Genomic DNA, 18,944 nt, shown 5'->3' with positions numbered 1-18,944 from the left:
TTATTAACTTCTTATAAATTACTTAAAATAACAAATAAAAAAATAAAAATTTAGGAATTCGGTTCGGGTTTTTTCGGTTTTTATTACATGCAAAACCAAAACCCGTCGGTTTTTACAAAAACATAAAATCAAACCGTCGGTTTTTGTTTGGCTTGGTTTTTTTTGGTTTCTTGCACACCCCTGTAACCTTTATGCATTTCTGATATTGAATATTACATGTTCCATTTGTTGAATCAAGCGGGAATATAAGACTCAAGCAGCATCCTTGACGGGGATGGCGAGTGGATCTCGACTTGAAGATACATAAACTTCCATTGCTTATCCTCGTTGTCTTTAAACATTTCGCTGAAAACCTTACCAGCTCCGTGTGGGCCCCGGATATAAAAATTAACCTACATATATCCAATAATTAACAAAATTAAAACAGACGTATTTTCCTAAACATAATTATACGATTCAAAAGAAGTTAAGACGACTAACCTCGACATGCTCAACACCATCATCGTCCTTCCAGACTCTATTAGGGATTCGTTGGCGAGCCGCACGGTTTCTTGTTTCTTGACCGTATCCAGTGATAGGTGAGCCTATCCTAACCCTAACCTAGTGCCCATAATAGATATTACAATAAATAATATTAAATTTTATTCATTTCTTGATAAAAAAAAGTTGTACGTGAAACACGATAATGAAGAAACCTGACTATCATCTTGAATCCTGCACAGAGCCTTGTTAAAAACCTTGTACCTAATGAACAAAAAAAAAAATCAGTAAAATAACAAAATAGGTATAAAATGTAATACTAATGCTACCAAGTCGTACTCTTTTGGTTCAAATATAAGTTCTTTAAATACACCATATCCCGCTGCAGCAGCAATTCCAAGTCCTGCCAAAATAACAACACTGTACGAAGCTCCTTCGGTAAATGTCATTGGCTTTTCGGGTATATTGTAAGTTGGTGCATCAAATGGATCTTCAACAGTTGTAACATCTTTCCTGCTCTATAAAGCAAGATGGAAAATAAGATAAGTATAAGTCCAAATAATGACTTTTAACAGTCTATTAGCTTATCAGCATTAAATAAACTCATTGAAGAAGATTAACAGGCCTGCAGCTTTTCTAATAGAACTTACTTGGTTTAGTATTAGAAACTTAATATTTGCAACATAAGAAACTGAACTAGATCAAAAGCTAGTTTCTTTTTGACACAGGTTCATATTAAGGCTGCCCAACTGCTCAACGCTCAAGATTCGCTCGAAGATGCTTGTTCTATTTCAACAAAAAAACTCAGTCGGTTTATTAGAATTTAGAAACTTAATATTCACCGCATAAGAAACTAAAATCGATCAAAAGCTTGTTTCTTTTCGACACAGGTTCATACTAGGGCTGCTGAAACTACTCGACATTTGACAATTGCTCGAAAATTGCCCATTTGATTTCGGCACGGTTTGTAAACGAACCAAGCATGAGAAGGTATGCTCGGTTCTGTCACTTTCAGGCTAGTAGAAGTTTGTTTTCAGGTTCATTATATCAAACTTCATACTTTTTTCTTATAGAAATTTGCATGCTACTAGAAGTTTGTCTAAAAGCTACCAGTTTGTTTTCAGGTACATTATATCCGACTTCAGACTTGTTTCTTATAGAAGTTTCTAAAGCGAAAAAAGCGATGAAATAAAGAAAATACACAACACAAACTTGGTAGCCGGACTGAACCGTTAACACTAACCATTCTCGGTTAGTCCAATAAAATATAACATTGTTTGTGTTCGTGAAACATTCATGAACAAGCTCATTTCATAAACGAATGAACACGGACAAGAAATTCATTCGCTTAGCTGTTCATGAACCGTTCGCTTGTCCGATAAAAGCTTAACACACAAACAAGAACGTCTTTTTCGGTTCGTTTACAGCCCTATAGAAAACGGAAACCGATCAAAAGCTAGTTTCTTTTCGATACAGATTCATACTGACTTCCAAAAACACACTAATTTATTTCCCTTCTTATTAATGTTTGCTAAATTTTGTCTAACTGTTTAACATTTGCAGACAACTAAAAAAATCACTAATTTTTATCATAACAAAAGAACTCAAAACACAACCTGTGACGCATTCGCACTCCTCGACCGCGGGCTTTCGACGCAAACGACCTCTCTCCATTATATACAACTTCAAACTTGTTTCTTATAGAAACTTTTTAAAGTGAAAAAAGAGATACGTAATACTCGGAAACTCGCTCAATGCTCAATCAGAAAATGCTCATTCGGTTTTGTATTCGGTTTGTAATCGAGCCAAGCACGAGTAAGCACTCGCTCACTTCGGCTCAGCTCGTGAACAGCCTTCCAAAAAGGGAAATTGGTGCACTTTAGACACTAATTTATTGCCTTTCTCATTAAAATTAGCTAAATCTTGTATATTGTCAGCCAAATAATGTTTACGCTCACCTAAACACAAAATAACATTTGTAGACAAACACTAAAAGAATAAACTTCAAACTTGTTTTGCATAGAAATTTGCAAGCTACTATAAGTTTGTCTAAAACGTCTAAAAGCTACTAATTTGTTTTTTTAGGTACATTATATCCAACTTCAAACTTGTTTCTCATTGAATATTTTAAAGTGAAAAAAAAGGCATAAGTAACGCTCGGAAACTCACTCAATGCTCAATCAAAAAAGGCTCGTTCAACGTTCGGTTTTGGCTCGCTCGGTTCGGTTCAACGTGAAACAAAAAATTGATTAATTTTTATCCTAACAGAATACAAAATACAACCTGTGACGCATTCGCACTCGTCGACCGCGATGCTTTCGACGCAAACGATCTCTCTCCATTGACCCAAGCCGCCGCATGAAACCGAGAGCGTAAAAACCCGAAAGCACCAAACTTTCCTGCAAAAAACCACACAAATCAACAAAACAAACGAAACCCATTACCAATTACACAAACCCATACCCGTTTCTTGTCTATTTGGTACCGTTACATCGGTTGTTAACCGCCGAATCGCAGTGACAGTTGACTGGGAAGATGGAATAGAGGACATGGATCTGTACAAGGATGTTAATTTGCTTAAAGAGCGTGAAGATGATCGAATCATGGTGTTGATCGATTGATTGGTGTTCAGTTAATTAGTGGATTGATTGATAATGATAATGATAAACCCTAGTTTTGAGATTGGGGGTTTTTGTTAAATAGTAAAGGGGAGAGTTTGAGTTGTGGAGGTTATGTCGGATATGACTTGATGTGGGGCGGGTCCACGGGTCGCGTGTCCATTAAAAACGTTTGGGTTTGACTAGTTTATTATTTATTGGTTTCCAGATGGCTCTACCAAAGGGAAAGCTTATGAACGATTCCGTCTTGATTTACCATGAATTTTTTTCCGAAATAGAAATGGTTGAAGATGTTAGAAAAAGAACAACGCATTTAAATACTTTCATATGCTAATTGTCTGAAATGCCTCTTACTTTGTTAATAAACGAGAGGTTGGGGGTAGCTCTTGAAGTGAATTACGAGTTGGAGTGATATTCGAATCAACTCGTCAAACATAGCTTTTATAGTTGCTTTATATGTCTAAAGTCGTGTAAACTAGCACTCCTGGTCCCGATCAAACCAAAGATCTAGCGATTAGAGTGGAGGGGAAGGCCTGTTTATAATATAGTTCAAGTCTAGCCCAGTTACTTCTCTTTTATGTGCTTCCTCTAGTTAAAGAGTGAATTAGGAGTTTCAAGCAGGTGATAGAGGCTTCATGGTGGAAAAATCTTGGTTGTATTGGATGCCAGCGGGGATTGTTGGCATACTAACTCATGCTTAGGATTCGCTTATGACCCTTCGACCCTATAGTTTTGAAAAGAAAGGTTCATTTCCCCACGTAGTTGATGGTTGGGTAATAATATTATATATTAAATACTTATAATTAGATTAATAAATGAATGAGTATTGGTACTTCAAGCATCGTTATGTGTTTCAGGACATTGGACGCTACGGAGGCTTATGGGGATGATTTACGAGCTTGAAATGAAGACTTAGAAGTGCGGGAATGGGAGTGCATGCATCACGAGGCAGAATAAAGAAAAGAAAATAAATCTGCTAATGTTTTTGTCCTTCGTGCGACGCGAAGGACTGAAGAGAATCTTCGCGACGTGAAGTTCTTGAAATCATGCCCCGACTATTTTGTCCTACGTGTGACGCGAAGGACATGCCCATTTGTCGTTCACATGACGCGAACCGCCTTAATTCCGAAGAGAATTAGGGTTAATCACTATATAAACCCATTTAAGCCCCCATTCGTTATATCATTAATTCCGAGGCTAAAGAGACATCCTAGGGTGATTTTTGAACATCCCGAAGCTTCCGGTTCGTCTTGGGTTTGCATGTTCATGTTTATTAAGATAAGTAATTTTAGCGATATGTCGATGCTAGGCTAAAGCCTAAAACCTTAGTGCTCATTCTTGGTTAGGTTTTTGTGTATTCTTTTTGAAGACCAGATTCATTGTGCTTTATGATAAGAACTTGATTGAGTTTATTGATTATATCTTGTTCTATTATTACTTGATTGTTTAAAAAACTTGTGTTTTCGATTATTGATTAAATACACCACTTGTTTAGTTATGTTCATCAACACTTAGGGTTAGGCTCTTGTGTCATTGGGGTTAACGTTACTTAATTAGTTTTCATAAAACATAAATTGGTAATTGTGTAGATCGAGTTCAATTGTATCAACAATTCAGTTAGGGTATCGTTTGTCATCACAATCAATCTAATAGGTGTAGTAATTACTACGCAATCAAGTCAAGTGAAGCTGGGATTAAGATTGAATATCACATTACCTGAACCTAGAGTGAATACTTTTTATTAATATTATTTACAAATCTTTATCGTTTTAGTTTTAATTAATATTTTCAAAAAGCGCTTAACATCGTCTGTCCACCTAGATTAATTAATTAGTTAAAAATTATAAATTTGCACTTTCCTTGTGTCCCATTGGAGACGACCTTACTTATCCGTACTCATATAGGTATTTAAGTTAATAAAAATAAATTGTTTGAGTAAATCGCGACAGCCTACGTCAAAATGGCGCCGTTGCCGGGGAATCAACGCGCAAAGTGCTAGTTTAGTTTACTAATTTAGTTTCAGTTTTTTTTATATTTATTAATTTGATTTTATGCGAGTTATTTGTGTGTCTCATGTGTGTAGGTAACTCAAGATGACATCTGTAACATTCGTTCTTTTTGGAAACCCGAAACCCGGTTCAATAATAAAATACATATATAATAATTAAAAAAATAAAATAAAATAATCAATTTTGTTTTAATTATTTCATTTTTTTTTCTCTTTCCCTTCCTACCCATTACCACCGTCTACCATACCCCCCTTGCTTCCTTGATCCATATTTCTCGCCGGAATTGATCATCCTAGATCCTTTGCCAACTAACAACACGCTCACCGACACTCTAATCTTGGTAAACAATGATGAATTGACAGCGAATTTCGTTAAATACGAACCGCGAATATATTGACCTCAAAACGATATAAAATCAAGTCTATAATCTAATTAAATCATAACACACCGTCCTCACATCGTCACGAAGCTAAACCCCCTGTCTATTGCAACCCAAGTGCCGTCCTCGATCGTGATTGAATTCGTTTGTTGGCCTTAAGAACCCTAGGCGCCGTAGACCACCATTACGAACCTGTTTACGGTAATCATTTTGGGTTTCCATATCGTTTTGGTGTCAGTAATCAAAGCCCTCTGTCAATTTTGATTGAAAGAGGGCAATTGATTATCAATTGGAAAAATCAAACTTCTAGGGTTTATATGATTTGGGGATAGTTAAGGGTTCTGATTAAATTTTATTGTTTCGTCTCGGTTACAAGTTAACACACCAGTCCAGTTGGCTGGTGTGTGTTGTGTTAAAACATAAAGCAGCCTAAAGACCTGGGTTCGAGTCCCTGGGTGCTCATTTTTGGTTTTATTTACTTTTTTTTTTCATTCTTTGTACAAACATTTTTTTTTTTAAAATAATAATCATAATTTTTATATTTAAGAACTTGGTAAATCATTCGTCCCAAAGACTCGTCAAACTTTTATGTTTAAATTTGCCAAACGTTCTTTTTATATATTTACTTAACTTTTATAGACCCTTAATTTCATTTTATTATTATCCACAAAATTACCCCCTTAACTTGTTAGTTTTAATACTCGCTCTTATATATATATATGAACTCGTAACTAAACATATTTATTTTATTTTTATTTTTTTTATTTATTAAACACGTTTTTCGAGTTAAGTTAAAAGCTTAATAAATTAATAGATAAAGAATTCCAACTCATCAAAACACAAGCTTTCGTTAATTTTTAATGATGAGAAAAATAATAGCAATAATAATAATAATAATAATAATAATAATAATAAAATGATGCATGGTAATAATCCTTTTAAACATATAAAGTCGTATTCGGTTTAATAACACCTTCACAACCCAAAATAAAAGAAATATTTAACGCATCTATAAATATCCAAATTCGTCATTTAGCCATTTCATTATTGTACTTGTTCGTTTATCTCTTTGTATATTTAAAACTCGGAACTTTTGCCGACGTATCTTGAAGAGCTCGTCCGCTTTTATCTTAATTTTTATCGCCATCTCATTTTCGTTAATCCACCCGTTAAGGTGAGTTTACATACCCCCCCCCCTTTTTCCATCTTTTATATTTTGGGGGGTAGCATGTATACCTTATTAACTTTACTCGTGTTTTATTTCCTCATCTATTCAAACACACAATTCAATTTATGTTTATGTGTGATTATTGCATGCTTTATGATTATGCTATATGTGCTTAAGTGTTTATTTTATGTTTGGTGGTTGGTATCTCATCCTCATCTATTCTCATCTAGTATGATCATACACTTACCCAGGTGCATTGATTTTGTTTCAATAAGAACGGGTCCACATCTATTTAGTTGTTTACATTTTCGTAAGTGTTGTAATGCTCACAATTTACATATGAATTGTGATTTACCTATATATATATATACAACTAAAACTTATGTATTCTTACCAACATTCGTGTTGACAAACTCTATTTTTATACATGTTATAGGTTTAAGTATTTGATATATTCAAGATCGAAGATAGTTAGTTAACCTTAGGATATTTATTCAAATTACAAGTTATGATGTATTTACTTATTGAACTTGTGTACTTGTTTAATGTTAATGAAGTTAAATAATTATTATCTCTTTGATTAGTGTCTTTTGAGCTACTGTCCAATCAATACGTTACGCCCCGATATGTTCCGCCTTTGGTCAGGGTGTGACAGATTGGTATCAGAGCCGAAGGCTATAAGATAGGTGGTTAGATATAACAACCTAGTAGCATGCTTAGAGTCCCTATACGTGATATGCCTTTACGTGTTTGCACCCTAATATATATGATTGATTGCAGTAGCTTAAATATTATTTAGTGATTTGATATTACTCTTGTACACAAAGCACACACACTTCCGAGGCTGCGCCTCACTCTCAAAATTATTTTTCAAAACCCTAGTTATTTTTTAAAAAAAAATTGGGAAATTCCTTAAGAATTTCCACCATTTTTACTCCCTTCTCCTTGAGGATGATTCATGTAACGGATACGTAGTAACTGTAAGGAGGACACACATGTACACCGATCCCTTGACACCAAGGCTTGCGAGCCTAAGGAAGTGCAATGCGCATAAATCTCGATCAGCCGCGAGCCCTGGTTGCCTTCCTGGAGGGTGAGGTGTGAGTGTGAAACTTGTTAAGCCAAAGCGTATCACACTAAACGTTCACGAATCTACTACCCTCATTGTATCAATCGTGGTTATGTGACGATCACATCATTAAATCATAACCGAATTCACGGTGATACGTGGCTAAACTCGGTTCTTCCTTATGATATTTTAGTTGAAAGGATTGGTGGGAAAAGCCATGGTGATACATGGATACTCCAACCATTCATCTCGACGCCCTTATCTGGATTTCAATCAATTTTAAATATTTGGAAAATTTAGCCATGGTGATACATGGATATTTCAACGATATTTTTTTTTTGGTTTAAATTTTTGATTTCGTTATGAATGAGTATTTTCATGTACATCTCAAGCCATCGTTTAAATCTTATTGTTTTATTTAATTATCAATTTTATCAATACTTCAAGTTAAGGCTAATAAAAATTCCATTTTGCTTATCTCTCTCGAACATATGCTCTGATACCAACTTGTAAGTCCCCGTTCCCGGTAACCCTACTTTGGTGTTGGATTTACTCATAAACACAGTTCTAAAATCAGAGTTAATTAAAACTTTCGCGGAATAATTAAACTTCATGCATTACATTACAAAACATCAATTCACATCTTAACATACAAGTTGTCTTTTGATCAACGTTAACATAAATAGTCATTACACTTCTTCATAGATGCCAGTCACTTTAGCTCATGCCATGTGTCCCTCTTCAAGCCAGCTGCCTCAATCTATTTGCCTGCGTGCATACTAAAAGTCAGCTACGCTGAGTGAGTTCTAGATAATCAGTTAGCATACATTACATTCATATTCTTACTCATACGTGTACGAAGATACGTATTCATACCTTACATGTTATTACCTTTCTCATACATACTTTAGATACATGCATACGTACCTACATACTTTCTTTCATAAAACCCTACGGTATACCATAAGCTATTCTATTCTAAACATCACAAATATTATAAGGGTCTGGTCCTTAACATCTCAGATATTGTAAGGGTGTGGTCCCTAACATCTCAGATATTATGAGGGTCTGGTCCCTATCATCTCAGATATTATGAGGGTCTGGTCCCTAACATCTCAGATATTATAAGGGTCTGGTCCCTTTCTGTCTCGAATATCCATACATTTATCATACGTGCATACTTTACATATCTTCTAGTTATAAATACATACATACTCGTTCATACAATCATTATGTAATAATATATTCAATACACAACCACACACGTATCATACACTTGCCAATCAAGTAAGTGTATTATCTATCACAAAGGAGTATGCACATAGCCCCGAAAACATAACAGATAAAGGGGGCTAGAACTCACCTGGAGTCGGTTTCTCTCGCCGTTAATGGTAATGCCCTTCCTTAGTTGTGCACGGCTAACTGTACAATACATTACGCGTGTCAATTATCTATTACTACTACTTCATACATACATATTAATGAAACCCTCAACTAACGGGGGTCCGGGGGCAGCGCCCCTGGTAGCGGGGTCTAGGGGCGGCAGCCCCTAGCAGGGTCCAAGGGGAAGAGCCCCTGGCTGGGGTTGAGCTGGAAATTCACATGGAATTTCGTGGAATTTTGTTTTCATTAATAGTCCTTTATAAAAAACGCAACAGAAAATAAATCGCGTGGAATTTTGCATGGAAATTCACATGGAATTTCGCATGACCATTTCGCTTCGCATGAACATTTTGCTTCGCATGGCCATTTCGCTTTGCATGGCGTGCGATGCGAAATTCTTGAATTTCGCATGGCATGCGATGCGAAGCTCTTTTTCATGCAATTAAGACCTGATTACCTTAATTTGTCATTTTAGAGACATCTTATCCCGAGACCCTTCCTTAAAACCCGTCTGAACCCTTTTTATGGGTTTCGGGTTGTACCAACTTTGTATACCCGTGTTTTACTTAGTCCAAACATCACTTTTTTGTTCTATAACACACCCGTGAGGTTATAACTCATCAAGTTTGTGTTTTTCTAACTTCCTACTACCCGATCTACTAGTATAACAAGTTGCATGTCGAATCCGACCTCAAAACTTAACCTTTTTAACCAACTCACCTTTTGTTCTCGGGTTCGGTCCAGATCCGAAACAACTCGAGGATCTGGACGTGATTCTTGGTGTTGATGACGTTCACACACGAGGTTCTTCCTTCATTTTGCTTGGATTCGGATGTGGGTGCTAGAGAGAAAGTGTGTGCTCTAGTGTGTGTGTATGTGTATACTTGGAAAGGAAAAGAAAAAAAATGGGGAAGTGGTTGGGTATTTATAGGGGTTTCATGGGCCCTATGGCCCATAACCCATTCCCAAGCCCAAATCTCATTCACAATGCACACTTACCACACGACTAATTTAACGACACATAGATAATCATAAAACTTTCTGTTATTTACTATTTAACAAAAGTTGGATGTTACAGTTGGCACTGCTTAAGGACCTCAGCATGAGGATGGAAGTTCATGAAAAGGTTAGTGTTGCTCAAGATGAATTGATGAGCGAACTCTTTGATGATTTAGCCCAAATTAAACGAGATCGTGAAATGGTGGCCGGTAATAAAGAAGATGAACTGGAAGTAGAGGCTCTAGATCTTTCAAAGAATGAATTCGAGTAGGTGGTTGTGGAGAATAATACCACACCAATTCCTCTAGTTACCAAAGAGCCAATGAATGCCTCGGTTGTGGTTATTGATGGCGATGTTGAATGTGTGGACCCAGTTGAAGACAAAGTAAATTTCAAGATATCAGACACTTAAATAGTCCCAAGTTGTTCTGATTATCCTCAGTTGCATATTCCTCAAACTGAAAAAGTTGGGTATGTTGGTTTGAACTCGAAGAAGAGAAAGGTAAAGGTAAAGGATGTTGGGAAAAATAGTAAGAAATGGGCCCATATTGGTTCTATAGATGCTTCAACCACAAAGAAGAAGGGGTGGACACAACACCTTAACTACCGAGCATACATGGGAAAATCAGTGGGAAAATGTCGGTTCACCCCCGATCAACATTTGATGCCTCAAAGATGAGGAATAATTAATGTTCGGGCTAGACGTGTTAACTACTGGCATATGTTGGAAATTCTGAGGGTAAATGTGCATTCACACCGGGCCGAGATTTTATAAGAAACTCAGCAGGTAAATGTTCCATGCAACCATCTTAACCGCCAAATCAGGTAACGGTCCGACTGAATACCTTAACAAAAACTTACCGCTGACGGGGAGGCAACCCAAATTTTATTTTTAGTGTGTATTTTATTTTATTTTTATAGTTTGGTTAACCATTTTGTTTCAAGCGTAAAACTGTAGCAAAGAACAAGTGTAGGGAATCCACAAGGTGGATCAGAATTCAGGTGTTTCAGTAAGTGAGTTATCAAGTGGACGGCGTTCCAGGTACGTGTATACTTTATTGGATTTGAACTTTGTGGGTGTAGTTCACTATAAACCCTCACGAGACCATGCTCGTCCACCCGGGCTACCGGGGGGTTTAAAGGGCTTATTGCATACGCTAAATGCAACCGTGATTCCTACTAAAGTGAGTTAGGTCTTGTAACATTTTTACTCGTTTAACAAATTTGATTATGAAATTTATTTAACTCAGTTGGTAATTTAAAATTAACGGTTTTGCAAAAACGGTTTAAAAGACCTATTTTAATACTTGTGAGAAGCGCACTTCTACATGTTTGAGAATTTGCAGTTATCGTTTCGAGAGTTGAGGAGATAGGTTCACCGAGGGTACGAGAGTCAGACATGAGTGCCTTTCTTATTTATCAGGTGATTTCGTTTTCATAATCTTCTTTGTTTTGCTAGTTTTTGTGTTAAGAGTGTAATTTTATTAGTGTATAATAAATGACCATCACATTAAGCTCGATTTTAAAATTGGTCAAAGTAAATTTTAACCTCGTCCCTAGTTATGTTGTGATAAATTTAAACATTGAGGACAATGTTTGCCTCAAGTGTGAAGATGGGGGAGAAATTGAAAATTTTAAATGTTCCTTGAATTAAGAATTTTTTAAAAATAAATGGAAAATTATAGGAAAATTGGAGATTGTTTTTCAAAATTATTATATATATGAGACAATAAAAACGGGAATGCACTTAATTTGGGATGTGCCGGTAGGCTTAGCTTTAAGAATGAAAGGAGGATTTGGTTGTTAACTTAATTGAACCTTTAAAATGCTTGATTTTCAGTGGGAAATGTCATCAGAGTTTTGTTTGTTTAGTAAGCCTACGTAAGAACTGGAATGAAAGATTAGGCCATACTCAAGCCTTTTGTTAGATTTGATCGCTAAAATGAAATTTTAAATATGAATAGACTATTGAATAATGATTGGATAGGCTTAATGTTAGAGTATGCTAGATGGCTTGTGATATAAACATAAATAAAAATACTGCTACTTTAAATGGTTAACGCTTCATCGGCGTATGGTTTTATAGCCTTAAATGGATGCTCTGGGTTCAGAGACAAGTGGATTTATGGATATTGAAAAGCTTAAAAAGAGAAAACCCGCATTTTATCTGCCAAATCGTAAGTCATTATACATGATCACTACGTGTTTTAAAAGTACAAATACACTACTGACTTGATCATCCACGCTGTTAGTCATATGGGGTCCCCATGCTCGCGTCACATTATCATTAAGTAACGGACCACATGGGACACGTCATATATAAGCCTTGCAGATGAATTCGTGCATACTCACCTATGGAGATGGACTTTGGGATATTGCTTGATAACAGGGGTATGCCATGTAGTGGGGACTATTTGCTAGTTAGTTACTTAATTGCATCTTAATCGTATCTAATGGCCATTCAGGTAAACTTTGATGCTTAAGTTTAGGTTTGGTTCGATAAAAATATCCATGATTGTCTTAGCTATTACATAAGGGCTTAAAAATTGTATAAATGTGCAAAATTTTTGATCATCTAATCTTAAGGTTTAAGTCAAGTTGGGGTGATATGGTTCGGTAAAACCCATAATGAAGCATGGTAAGGTGGCTTCAGGGCTTTGAAAGTGTGGGTTCCATTTTAATCATATGAATTAATAAAACTGTTACACCTTATTTTTTCCCGGTAAGTATTGAGACATGGTTTAAGTGGACAACAATATTGGCAATCGCGGTTTTTGTGTTCCTTGTGCTTAATTAAGATAACCAAAAAGCATTTTGTGAAAATAATCTCTGATTCTGATTCCATTGCAAAGTCTATTCCGGGACGAAATAGTATAAGTGTGGGGATGTGATGGTTGGGTAAAAGTTAGGTAATATTATATATTAAATAATTATATTTAGATTAATAAATGAATGAATATTGGTACTTCAAGTATCGTTATGTGTTTCAGGACATTGGACGTTATGGAGGCTTATGGGGATGATTTAAGAGCTTGGAGTGCACGCATCACGAGGCAGAATAAAGAAACGAAAATAAATCTGCTGATGTTTTTGTCCTTCGCGCGACGCGAAGGACCAGAGAGAATCTTCGCGTAACGCGAAGTTCTTGAAATCATGCTCGGACTATTTTGTCCTTCGCGTGACGCGAAGGACAGGCCCATTTGCCGTTTGCCCGATGCGAACCACCTTAATTCCAAAGAAAATTAGGGTTAATCACTATATAAACCCATTTAAGCGCCCATTCGTCATATCATTAATTCCAGAGGCTAAAGAGACATCCTAGGGCGATTTCCGACCATCTTGAAGCTTTTGGTTCGTCTTGGGTTTGCATGTTCATTAAGATAACTGATTTTAATGATGTCGATGCTAGGATAAAACCTTAGTGTTCATTCTAGGTTAGGCTTTTGTGTATTCTATCTTATGACCACATTCATTGTGCTTCATGATAAGAACTTGATTGAGCTCATTGATTTTATCTTGTTCTATTATTATTGATTGTTTAAACAATTTGTATTTTCGATTATGATTAAATACATCACTTGTTTAGTTTTGTTCATCAACATTTAGGGTTAGGCTCTTGTGTCATTGGACTAATAATCATCGGTTAATGCTACTTAATTAGTTGTCATAAAACAAAAATTGGTAATTGGGTAGATCAAGTTCAATTGTGTCAACAATTCAGTTAGGGTATCGTTTGTCATCACAATAAAACTAATAAGTCTAGTAATTACTGCACAATCAAGTTAAGTTAATCTGGGATTAAGATTGAATATCACATTACCTGAACCTAGAGTGAATACCTTTTATTAATATTGTTTACAAATATTTAAAAGCAATCATTTTAGTTTTAATTAATATTTTCAAAAACCACTTGACATTGTCTGTCCGCCTAGATTAATTAGTTAAAAATTACAAACATGCACTTTCCTTGAGTTCCTGTGGAGAGTAGACGACCTTACTTATCCGTACTCATATAAGTATTTAAGTTAATAAAAATCAATTGTTTGAGTAGACCACGACAACCTATGTTAGTTGTTCGTCGGTTAAACCAACAAATCTACGAATCGAGCGAGTATACGTTTTTAATTGTTTTTATATAGTTTGAGAAAAACTTTAAACAAGCCTAAGTTTGGCTCGAGTACGCGAAGTACTTTAAATGAGCCGAAGCTCGGCTGTGTAGTGTGAAACTATTACATAGAAGCCCAAAATAAGTAAAACTTAAAAATACACAAGGTTCGTTGAACCTAAAAGAGCTTCCCACAAAAGGATCGAGCTCGGACTTGATAATTGAACCAGCTTTATTTGAGGATCATGCTTGTTTCAAGCTTTTTATCAATTCCATATTGAGTAAGTCACTATTGACTTCACTCGTTTTCATCGTTACTTTCACTTTTAATATGCACCACATTTACCTCTTTATTTTGATACTTATGTTATATTTTTCATATACATTTTTAGTTACGGGAGAATTTTATTTTCTATTTATTTTAAACACCTATTTGATAACGACAATGATGCTAATGAGCTTTAGCTCAAATGGTATTGGAATTGGAGGGGAAGTAAAGACTTGGGCAGGAGGTCACAAGGTCTCTAGTTCGAATCCAATCTCAGGCGGGTTTTACCGCAGTACGGTGGGCCTTTGGGCGGTGGGTTTTTCCTGGAACATGAGATTGTGGGCTTCAATTAGCCAACGCTGTCTACTTTTGCGGGTGTATGATGTCGCATTTTATCATTGGATTACCCCGGGTAGTCGGACTTTATTCGTTGGTTGTTCAAAAAAAGATATTGTCAATGATGACGTTAACGCTACATACAGTTACAAAAAATGTCGCTAATACACCATCCGTCGGGATGTATTTAGCCCACGTGAATGGGTCCGCAAAGAGGATTGTATTGGACCAAATTGTCCGTAAGGACCTCGCATGTCGCAAAAGGCTTTCTAGAGAATGATTGATAAGGATGTTTGTATGGCTAGAGAGAAAATAAGTGTTATTTATTTATTTATTTATTATTATTTTTTTAAGATTTATGAAAAGTTAACGTGGCAGCTAACTAAAGGTGTAAGTAAGTACATTTAGCTCTTTGCACTTACGGTGGTCTAAAAGGATGATCGTAACTAATAACAAACAGATGCGCAAATTGGAATGAATGGTTTTTCTTGGTATAAAGATTATGTCCAGATAGAAATAAGTTTATGAAACCTATACCATAAATTAACTATGTTACTATTTCATACAAGTAAACAACTCATTACTATTTCTTTTTTTTTCTAAAACATGAGCACAATTATCTTAAGGATTGAAGATGTCCGCATGCGTGTATTTCACTCATATAGTAACCACCTGAAGCTCTGTATTCTTGGCGTTTTCACCATCTTGTTGGGAAGACGAAGCATGTGATGAAGAAGTAGGCACGCCATCTTTTTCATTTCGTTCAACAATGGGCTTCATCTCTTGAATGCTAGGTGGGCTAATTAGGGTTTCTTCAACGCTGTCGGCTAGATGCACCTTCATCTCACGATGCTCTTGACATAACGCACACCAATGCAAGCAACAATGTACCGCACAAGGGTCACAAGGCGAATTCTATACAAAATAGTAAACAAAGTTAAAAGAATATGCATGTAGCATTTGTTAATTTTATGATATGAAAATGGTCCAAAATGCTACACAATATACCTTTAGGTGGTATTTTCTTTGTAGTGTTTGTCTTGCCATACCGGTATAAATACCACACATCCACCAAGCAAAGAAAAGACACTCAGTAAGGAGACACAACGTGCCAGGATCGATTCCTGGGATGCATGCAGTTATTCCGGCTAAGGCCATGCCACCTTCGACACATAGCGCGTGACACATACATGCATTGTTTGCCGGAATCTCTTCATTTAAGGTCTCTATGTTACGCCCAAACAACACACACGGACAAAAAAGTCCGGTCATACCTAAAACAATATTCAAACAAAATGCTACAAATTTAAGAAATTTATAAGAGGCTGTAGCTTATGCGTAGAGTTTTGTTTTTGTTAAATTATAGGTTGTCTACAGATTTGATACGCTTTTTTGGACCTTTTTTATGAAAGATTTATTTTGTACATGATAAAAGATGTCATAGTCAAAAGACTTGATCATCTAAAAGTGATCCAATTGACGTTCTTTTTCTTTTTTCAATATAACATGTAATTTGATTTTTCCTAAATTAAAATACGCAGATTTTAAACACTTCGAGATAAATTTTATTACAAAACCGAGTTATATTTAAAATAATTATTTTTTATCTTGTAAATTTAAAAATACAATATTTTTTAAATGCAACTCAGTTTTCGATGAAATTTATATTAGATGATTCGCAAAAATATCTTTAAACAATAATGAGCATAAATTACTAGACAAAATTCAAATTAGATCACCGACGGTCAAATCCATTGGTGATAATCATGACACTCTTTGTTTCGTTGTGTTATATGTTAATTGAAATATAAAAAAATAAATAATAGGAATATGAATTCCAATTGAAGTTCACGCTTCTCGTGTAAAATTTGACTTTTGTCATCTTTTAATATAAGTCCATTATGCGTTTGATAAACTCTAAAAGAATTCATGATGTATATATTCAAAGGTAAAAAAAACACTTACAACTTTCGGAGTCGTCTGCACAACTAAGTAAACCCGTAGACCAATCCTCATCGGCTGGTGGTTCATATGATGAAGGTAATGCTTGCCCACATTCTGGACATCTTCGAGCATTTAGCTATGAAAATAACAAAAGATAATAAGCATTAGCACGCACACACATACATGCATCATACACACATATATATTATCATTACTATAACCTGATGAACATCGATAGGTTGATTGAGCTCCCCAGGTGTGACATCTTGTAGCGACGATTCTTGCTCTTTGGTAAGCTTCACATAAGACTTGTCTCCCATTTCTCTATATTCTTTCGAATTGTATATACATACGAAACATTTGTCATGTGCACATAACTTCCACCATTTTTTGTGTACAAGTGTGTGTTTCCACGTCTATATATGTATGTATTCTCATCCCCTCATCTTAGTTTAAGAGAGAAACTCTCTTGTTTGTTTGAAACGTGTGAACCAAATTAACTTGACCTTAATAGTTACAAGTTTAGCTTATTACTAGTAGATATCACTGACGCCTACTGACTGACCACATTTGTCATGATTGACAATTAATACACAAAATATGAAAAAAATAAATAATAAATTACATATCGGCAATTAATACCAATGTACTTCAACTATGGTTAGCCTAAACCAGGAAACATGGGTTATCAATTATCATCTATGGATTACCCAGAAATAACCCACACTAGTTTGTATTGAAAGGAAGATAAAAGGGTTGAGACGGATAACGTCATTAACATATTTTTAATGTTTGTTTAATATTAATATTGGAGTGGTTTAGTGGTATGCGTAAGTCAATTAAATAGGAAACATTATATTAAGACTATTCATTACGGAGGGGCTTTAAAATCCCTCCATTTCATCTTCACGTTATTATCATGTAGGAAACGGGGGTTTTGAAGCCCTTCTTCATAATGCCCCGTTGTTTAAAACCCTTTTAACGCCACATTATATATATACCTATATATGTATGCGTGTGTATGAGAGGGAGAGAGAGGGCCCACTGATGTGTTGGTAAAATAATGTGTGTTAAGTAAGTTATATCGTGTGTTTTATGTGTTTATATGCCTTGGACACGATTACTTTGAGTGGCTTTACGTTTACAGTGTGAACGGAGCTTAAAGGATATTAAAGGAGCTAAATTGGAACATATGAGATAGAATGGAAATGAAGATTTTATTGCATGGAATGATAGAGAATTCAAAGACGAAGACGTGGCCGAAAACGGTGCGTAAAACGGAGCTACAACAAAGAAGTTATGGCAAAACAGTGCGAGGGGGCTGTCACCGTAATGCAGAGTCTGATGACCGTAGGCTACAGTCCCACCGTAGCTTACGGTGGGGGAGAGCGTAGGCTACGGTCGCCTGGGCGGAAAAACGCGATTTTCAGGTTTTTTCTTCCATATTTAAGCCTGGTTCAACCCTAGGACGACTATCCTTCATACCCTAGTCCCCTTTGACGATTTTGGGGCCATTCTCCACCATCTTAACACCTCCAATCACCATAATCATCCATGCCATCATCCATTCAAGCATCAAGAGACCTATTGAAGATGCCTATGCAAGGTTAATCCACTCGTGACCATCTCCGGGGGGTAGGGTTAAGTTGTTCATTGGATTGTTTGTACTCTAAACCTAACTTTTGGATTTTGTTTGTATGCTTGAAAGTGTTTTTGGTTATTGATTGATTTACAGTTTATCAGTTAAACGATTTGTGGTCATCAACAATTAGGATTAAGTTCTTAGTGTCATTGACCTAACTATCTTTAACCATAGAACTAATAATTCATCAATACCTAAAGTTAACAATCAATTAGATTATTGTTTTAACCGTATCAATCAATTGGATTAAGTTCTAACGATCAACATAGTCAAACATCTAGTCTTTTGGTTTATTGATTCAAACAAAGGTTATAACTAAATAGGTTTAATCATCAATCTAATTTGCTTCACAACCTGAAACCTGGAGTTTGGTTACTTTTCTTTTAATTGTTTTACAACTAAATCAATATTTAATCTGCTTGACATCGTTTGTCCACCTAGCATAGTTAGTTACTAAGTATTGAACTTGATTAGCACTTTTCACTGATTCCCTGTGGATTCGACACCTTACTTGCCCTAGCTAGTAAAGGTAATTTATAAATGT

The 18,944-nt window shown here is 35.7% G+C and overlaps 2 protein-coding genes across 2 annotated transcripts; both read right to left on the bottom strand.

The window, feature by feature from the left end:
* Positions 1 to 217: 217 nt before the first annotated feature.
* On the bottom strand, positions 218 to 3,085 carry LOC143557794 (putative mitochondrial import inner membrane translocase subunit TIM21). The gene is made up of 6 exons (XM_077046784.1): positions 2,944 to 3,085; positions 2,764 to 2,879; positions 820 to 998; positions 696 to 744; positions 481 to 600; positions 218 to 392 (listed from the first exon to the last, which is right to left on the bottom strand). The coding sequence occupies exons 1-6, from the start codon at positions 3,083 to 3,085 to the stop codon at positions 234 to 236; spliced, it is 765 nt and encodes a 254-aa protein (XP_076902899.1). The 3' UTR covers positions 218 to 233.
* A 12,386-nt stretch (positions 3,086 to 15,471) lies between these two features.
* On the bottom strand, positions 15,472 to 17,144 carry LOC143557800 (cell number regulator 6-like). Its single transcript, XM_077046788.1, has 4 exons — positions 16,980 to 17,144; positions 16,780 to 16,894; positions 15,823 to 16,088; positions 15,472 to 15,729 (listed from the first exon to the last, which is right to left on the bottom strand). Exons 1-4 carry the CDS (start codon positions 17,076 to 17,078, stop codon positions 15,472 to 15,474), a joined length of 738 nt encoding a protein of 245 aa, XP_076902903.1. The 5' UTR covers positions 17,079 to 17,144.
* Positions 17,145 to 18,944: the final 1,800 nt, after the last annotated feature.

Source organism: Bidens hawaiensis, unplaced genomic scaffold, assembly GCF_021521415.1.
Source record: "Bidens hawaiensis isolate Kalapana, Puna unplaced genomic scaffold, B.hawaiensis_p1.1 tig00019187_1, whole genome shotgun sequence".
Taxonomy (NCBI): domain Eukaryota; kingdom Viridiplantae; phylum Streptophyta; class Magnoliopsida; order Asterales; family Asteraceae; genus Bidens; species Bidens hawaiensis.
Note: the sequence above shows the minus strand (reverse complement) of the source record. Positions and strands in the feature narration are given on the sequence as shown.

Excerpts from the sequence above, each read along its gene's own strand:
- LOC143557800 (XM_077046788.1), bottom strand. The coding sequence starts at position 17,078 with ATGGGAGACAAGTCTTATGTGAAGCTTACCAAAGAGCAAGAATCGTCG. Across the intron at positions 16,089-16,779 it reads TGCAGACGACTCCGAAAGTT|GTATGACCGGACTTTTTTGT; the intron begins GTAAGTGTTTTT and ends ATATTGTTTTAG. Across the intron at positions 15,730-15,822 it reads AAAGAAAATACCACCTAAAG|AATTCGCCTTGTGACCCTTG; the intron begins GTATATTGTGTA and ends TATTTTGTATAG.
- LOC143557794 (XM_077046784.1), bottom strand. The coding sequence starts at position 3,085 with ATGATTCGATCATCTTCACGCTCTTTAAGCAAATTAACATCCTTGTAC. Across the intron at positions 2,880-2,943 it reads ACCAAATAGACAAGAAACGG|GAAAGTTTGGTGCTTTCGGG; the intron begins GTATGGGTTTGT and ends GGTTTTTTGCAG. Across the intron at positions 601-695 it reads GGATTCAAGATGATAGTCAG|GTTAGGGTTAGGATAGGCTC; the intron begins GTTTCTTCATTA and ends TATGGGCACTAG.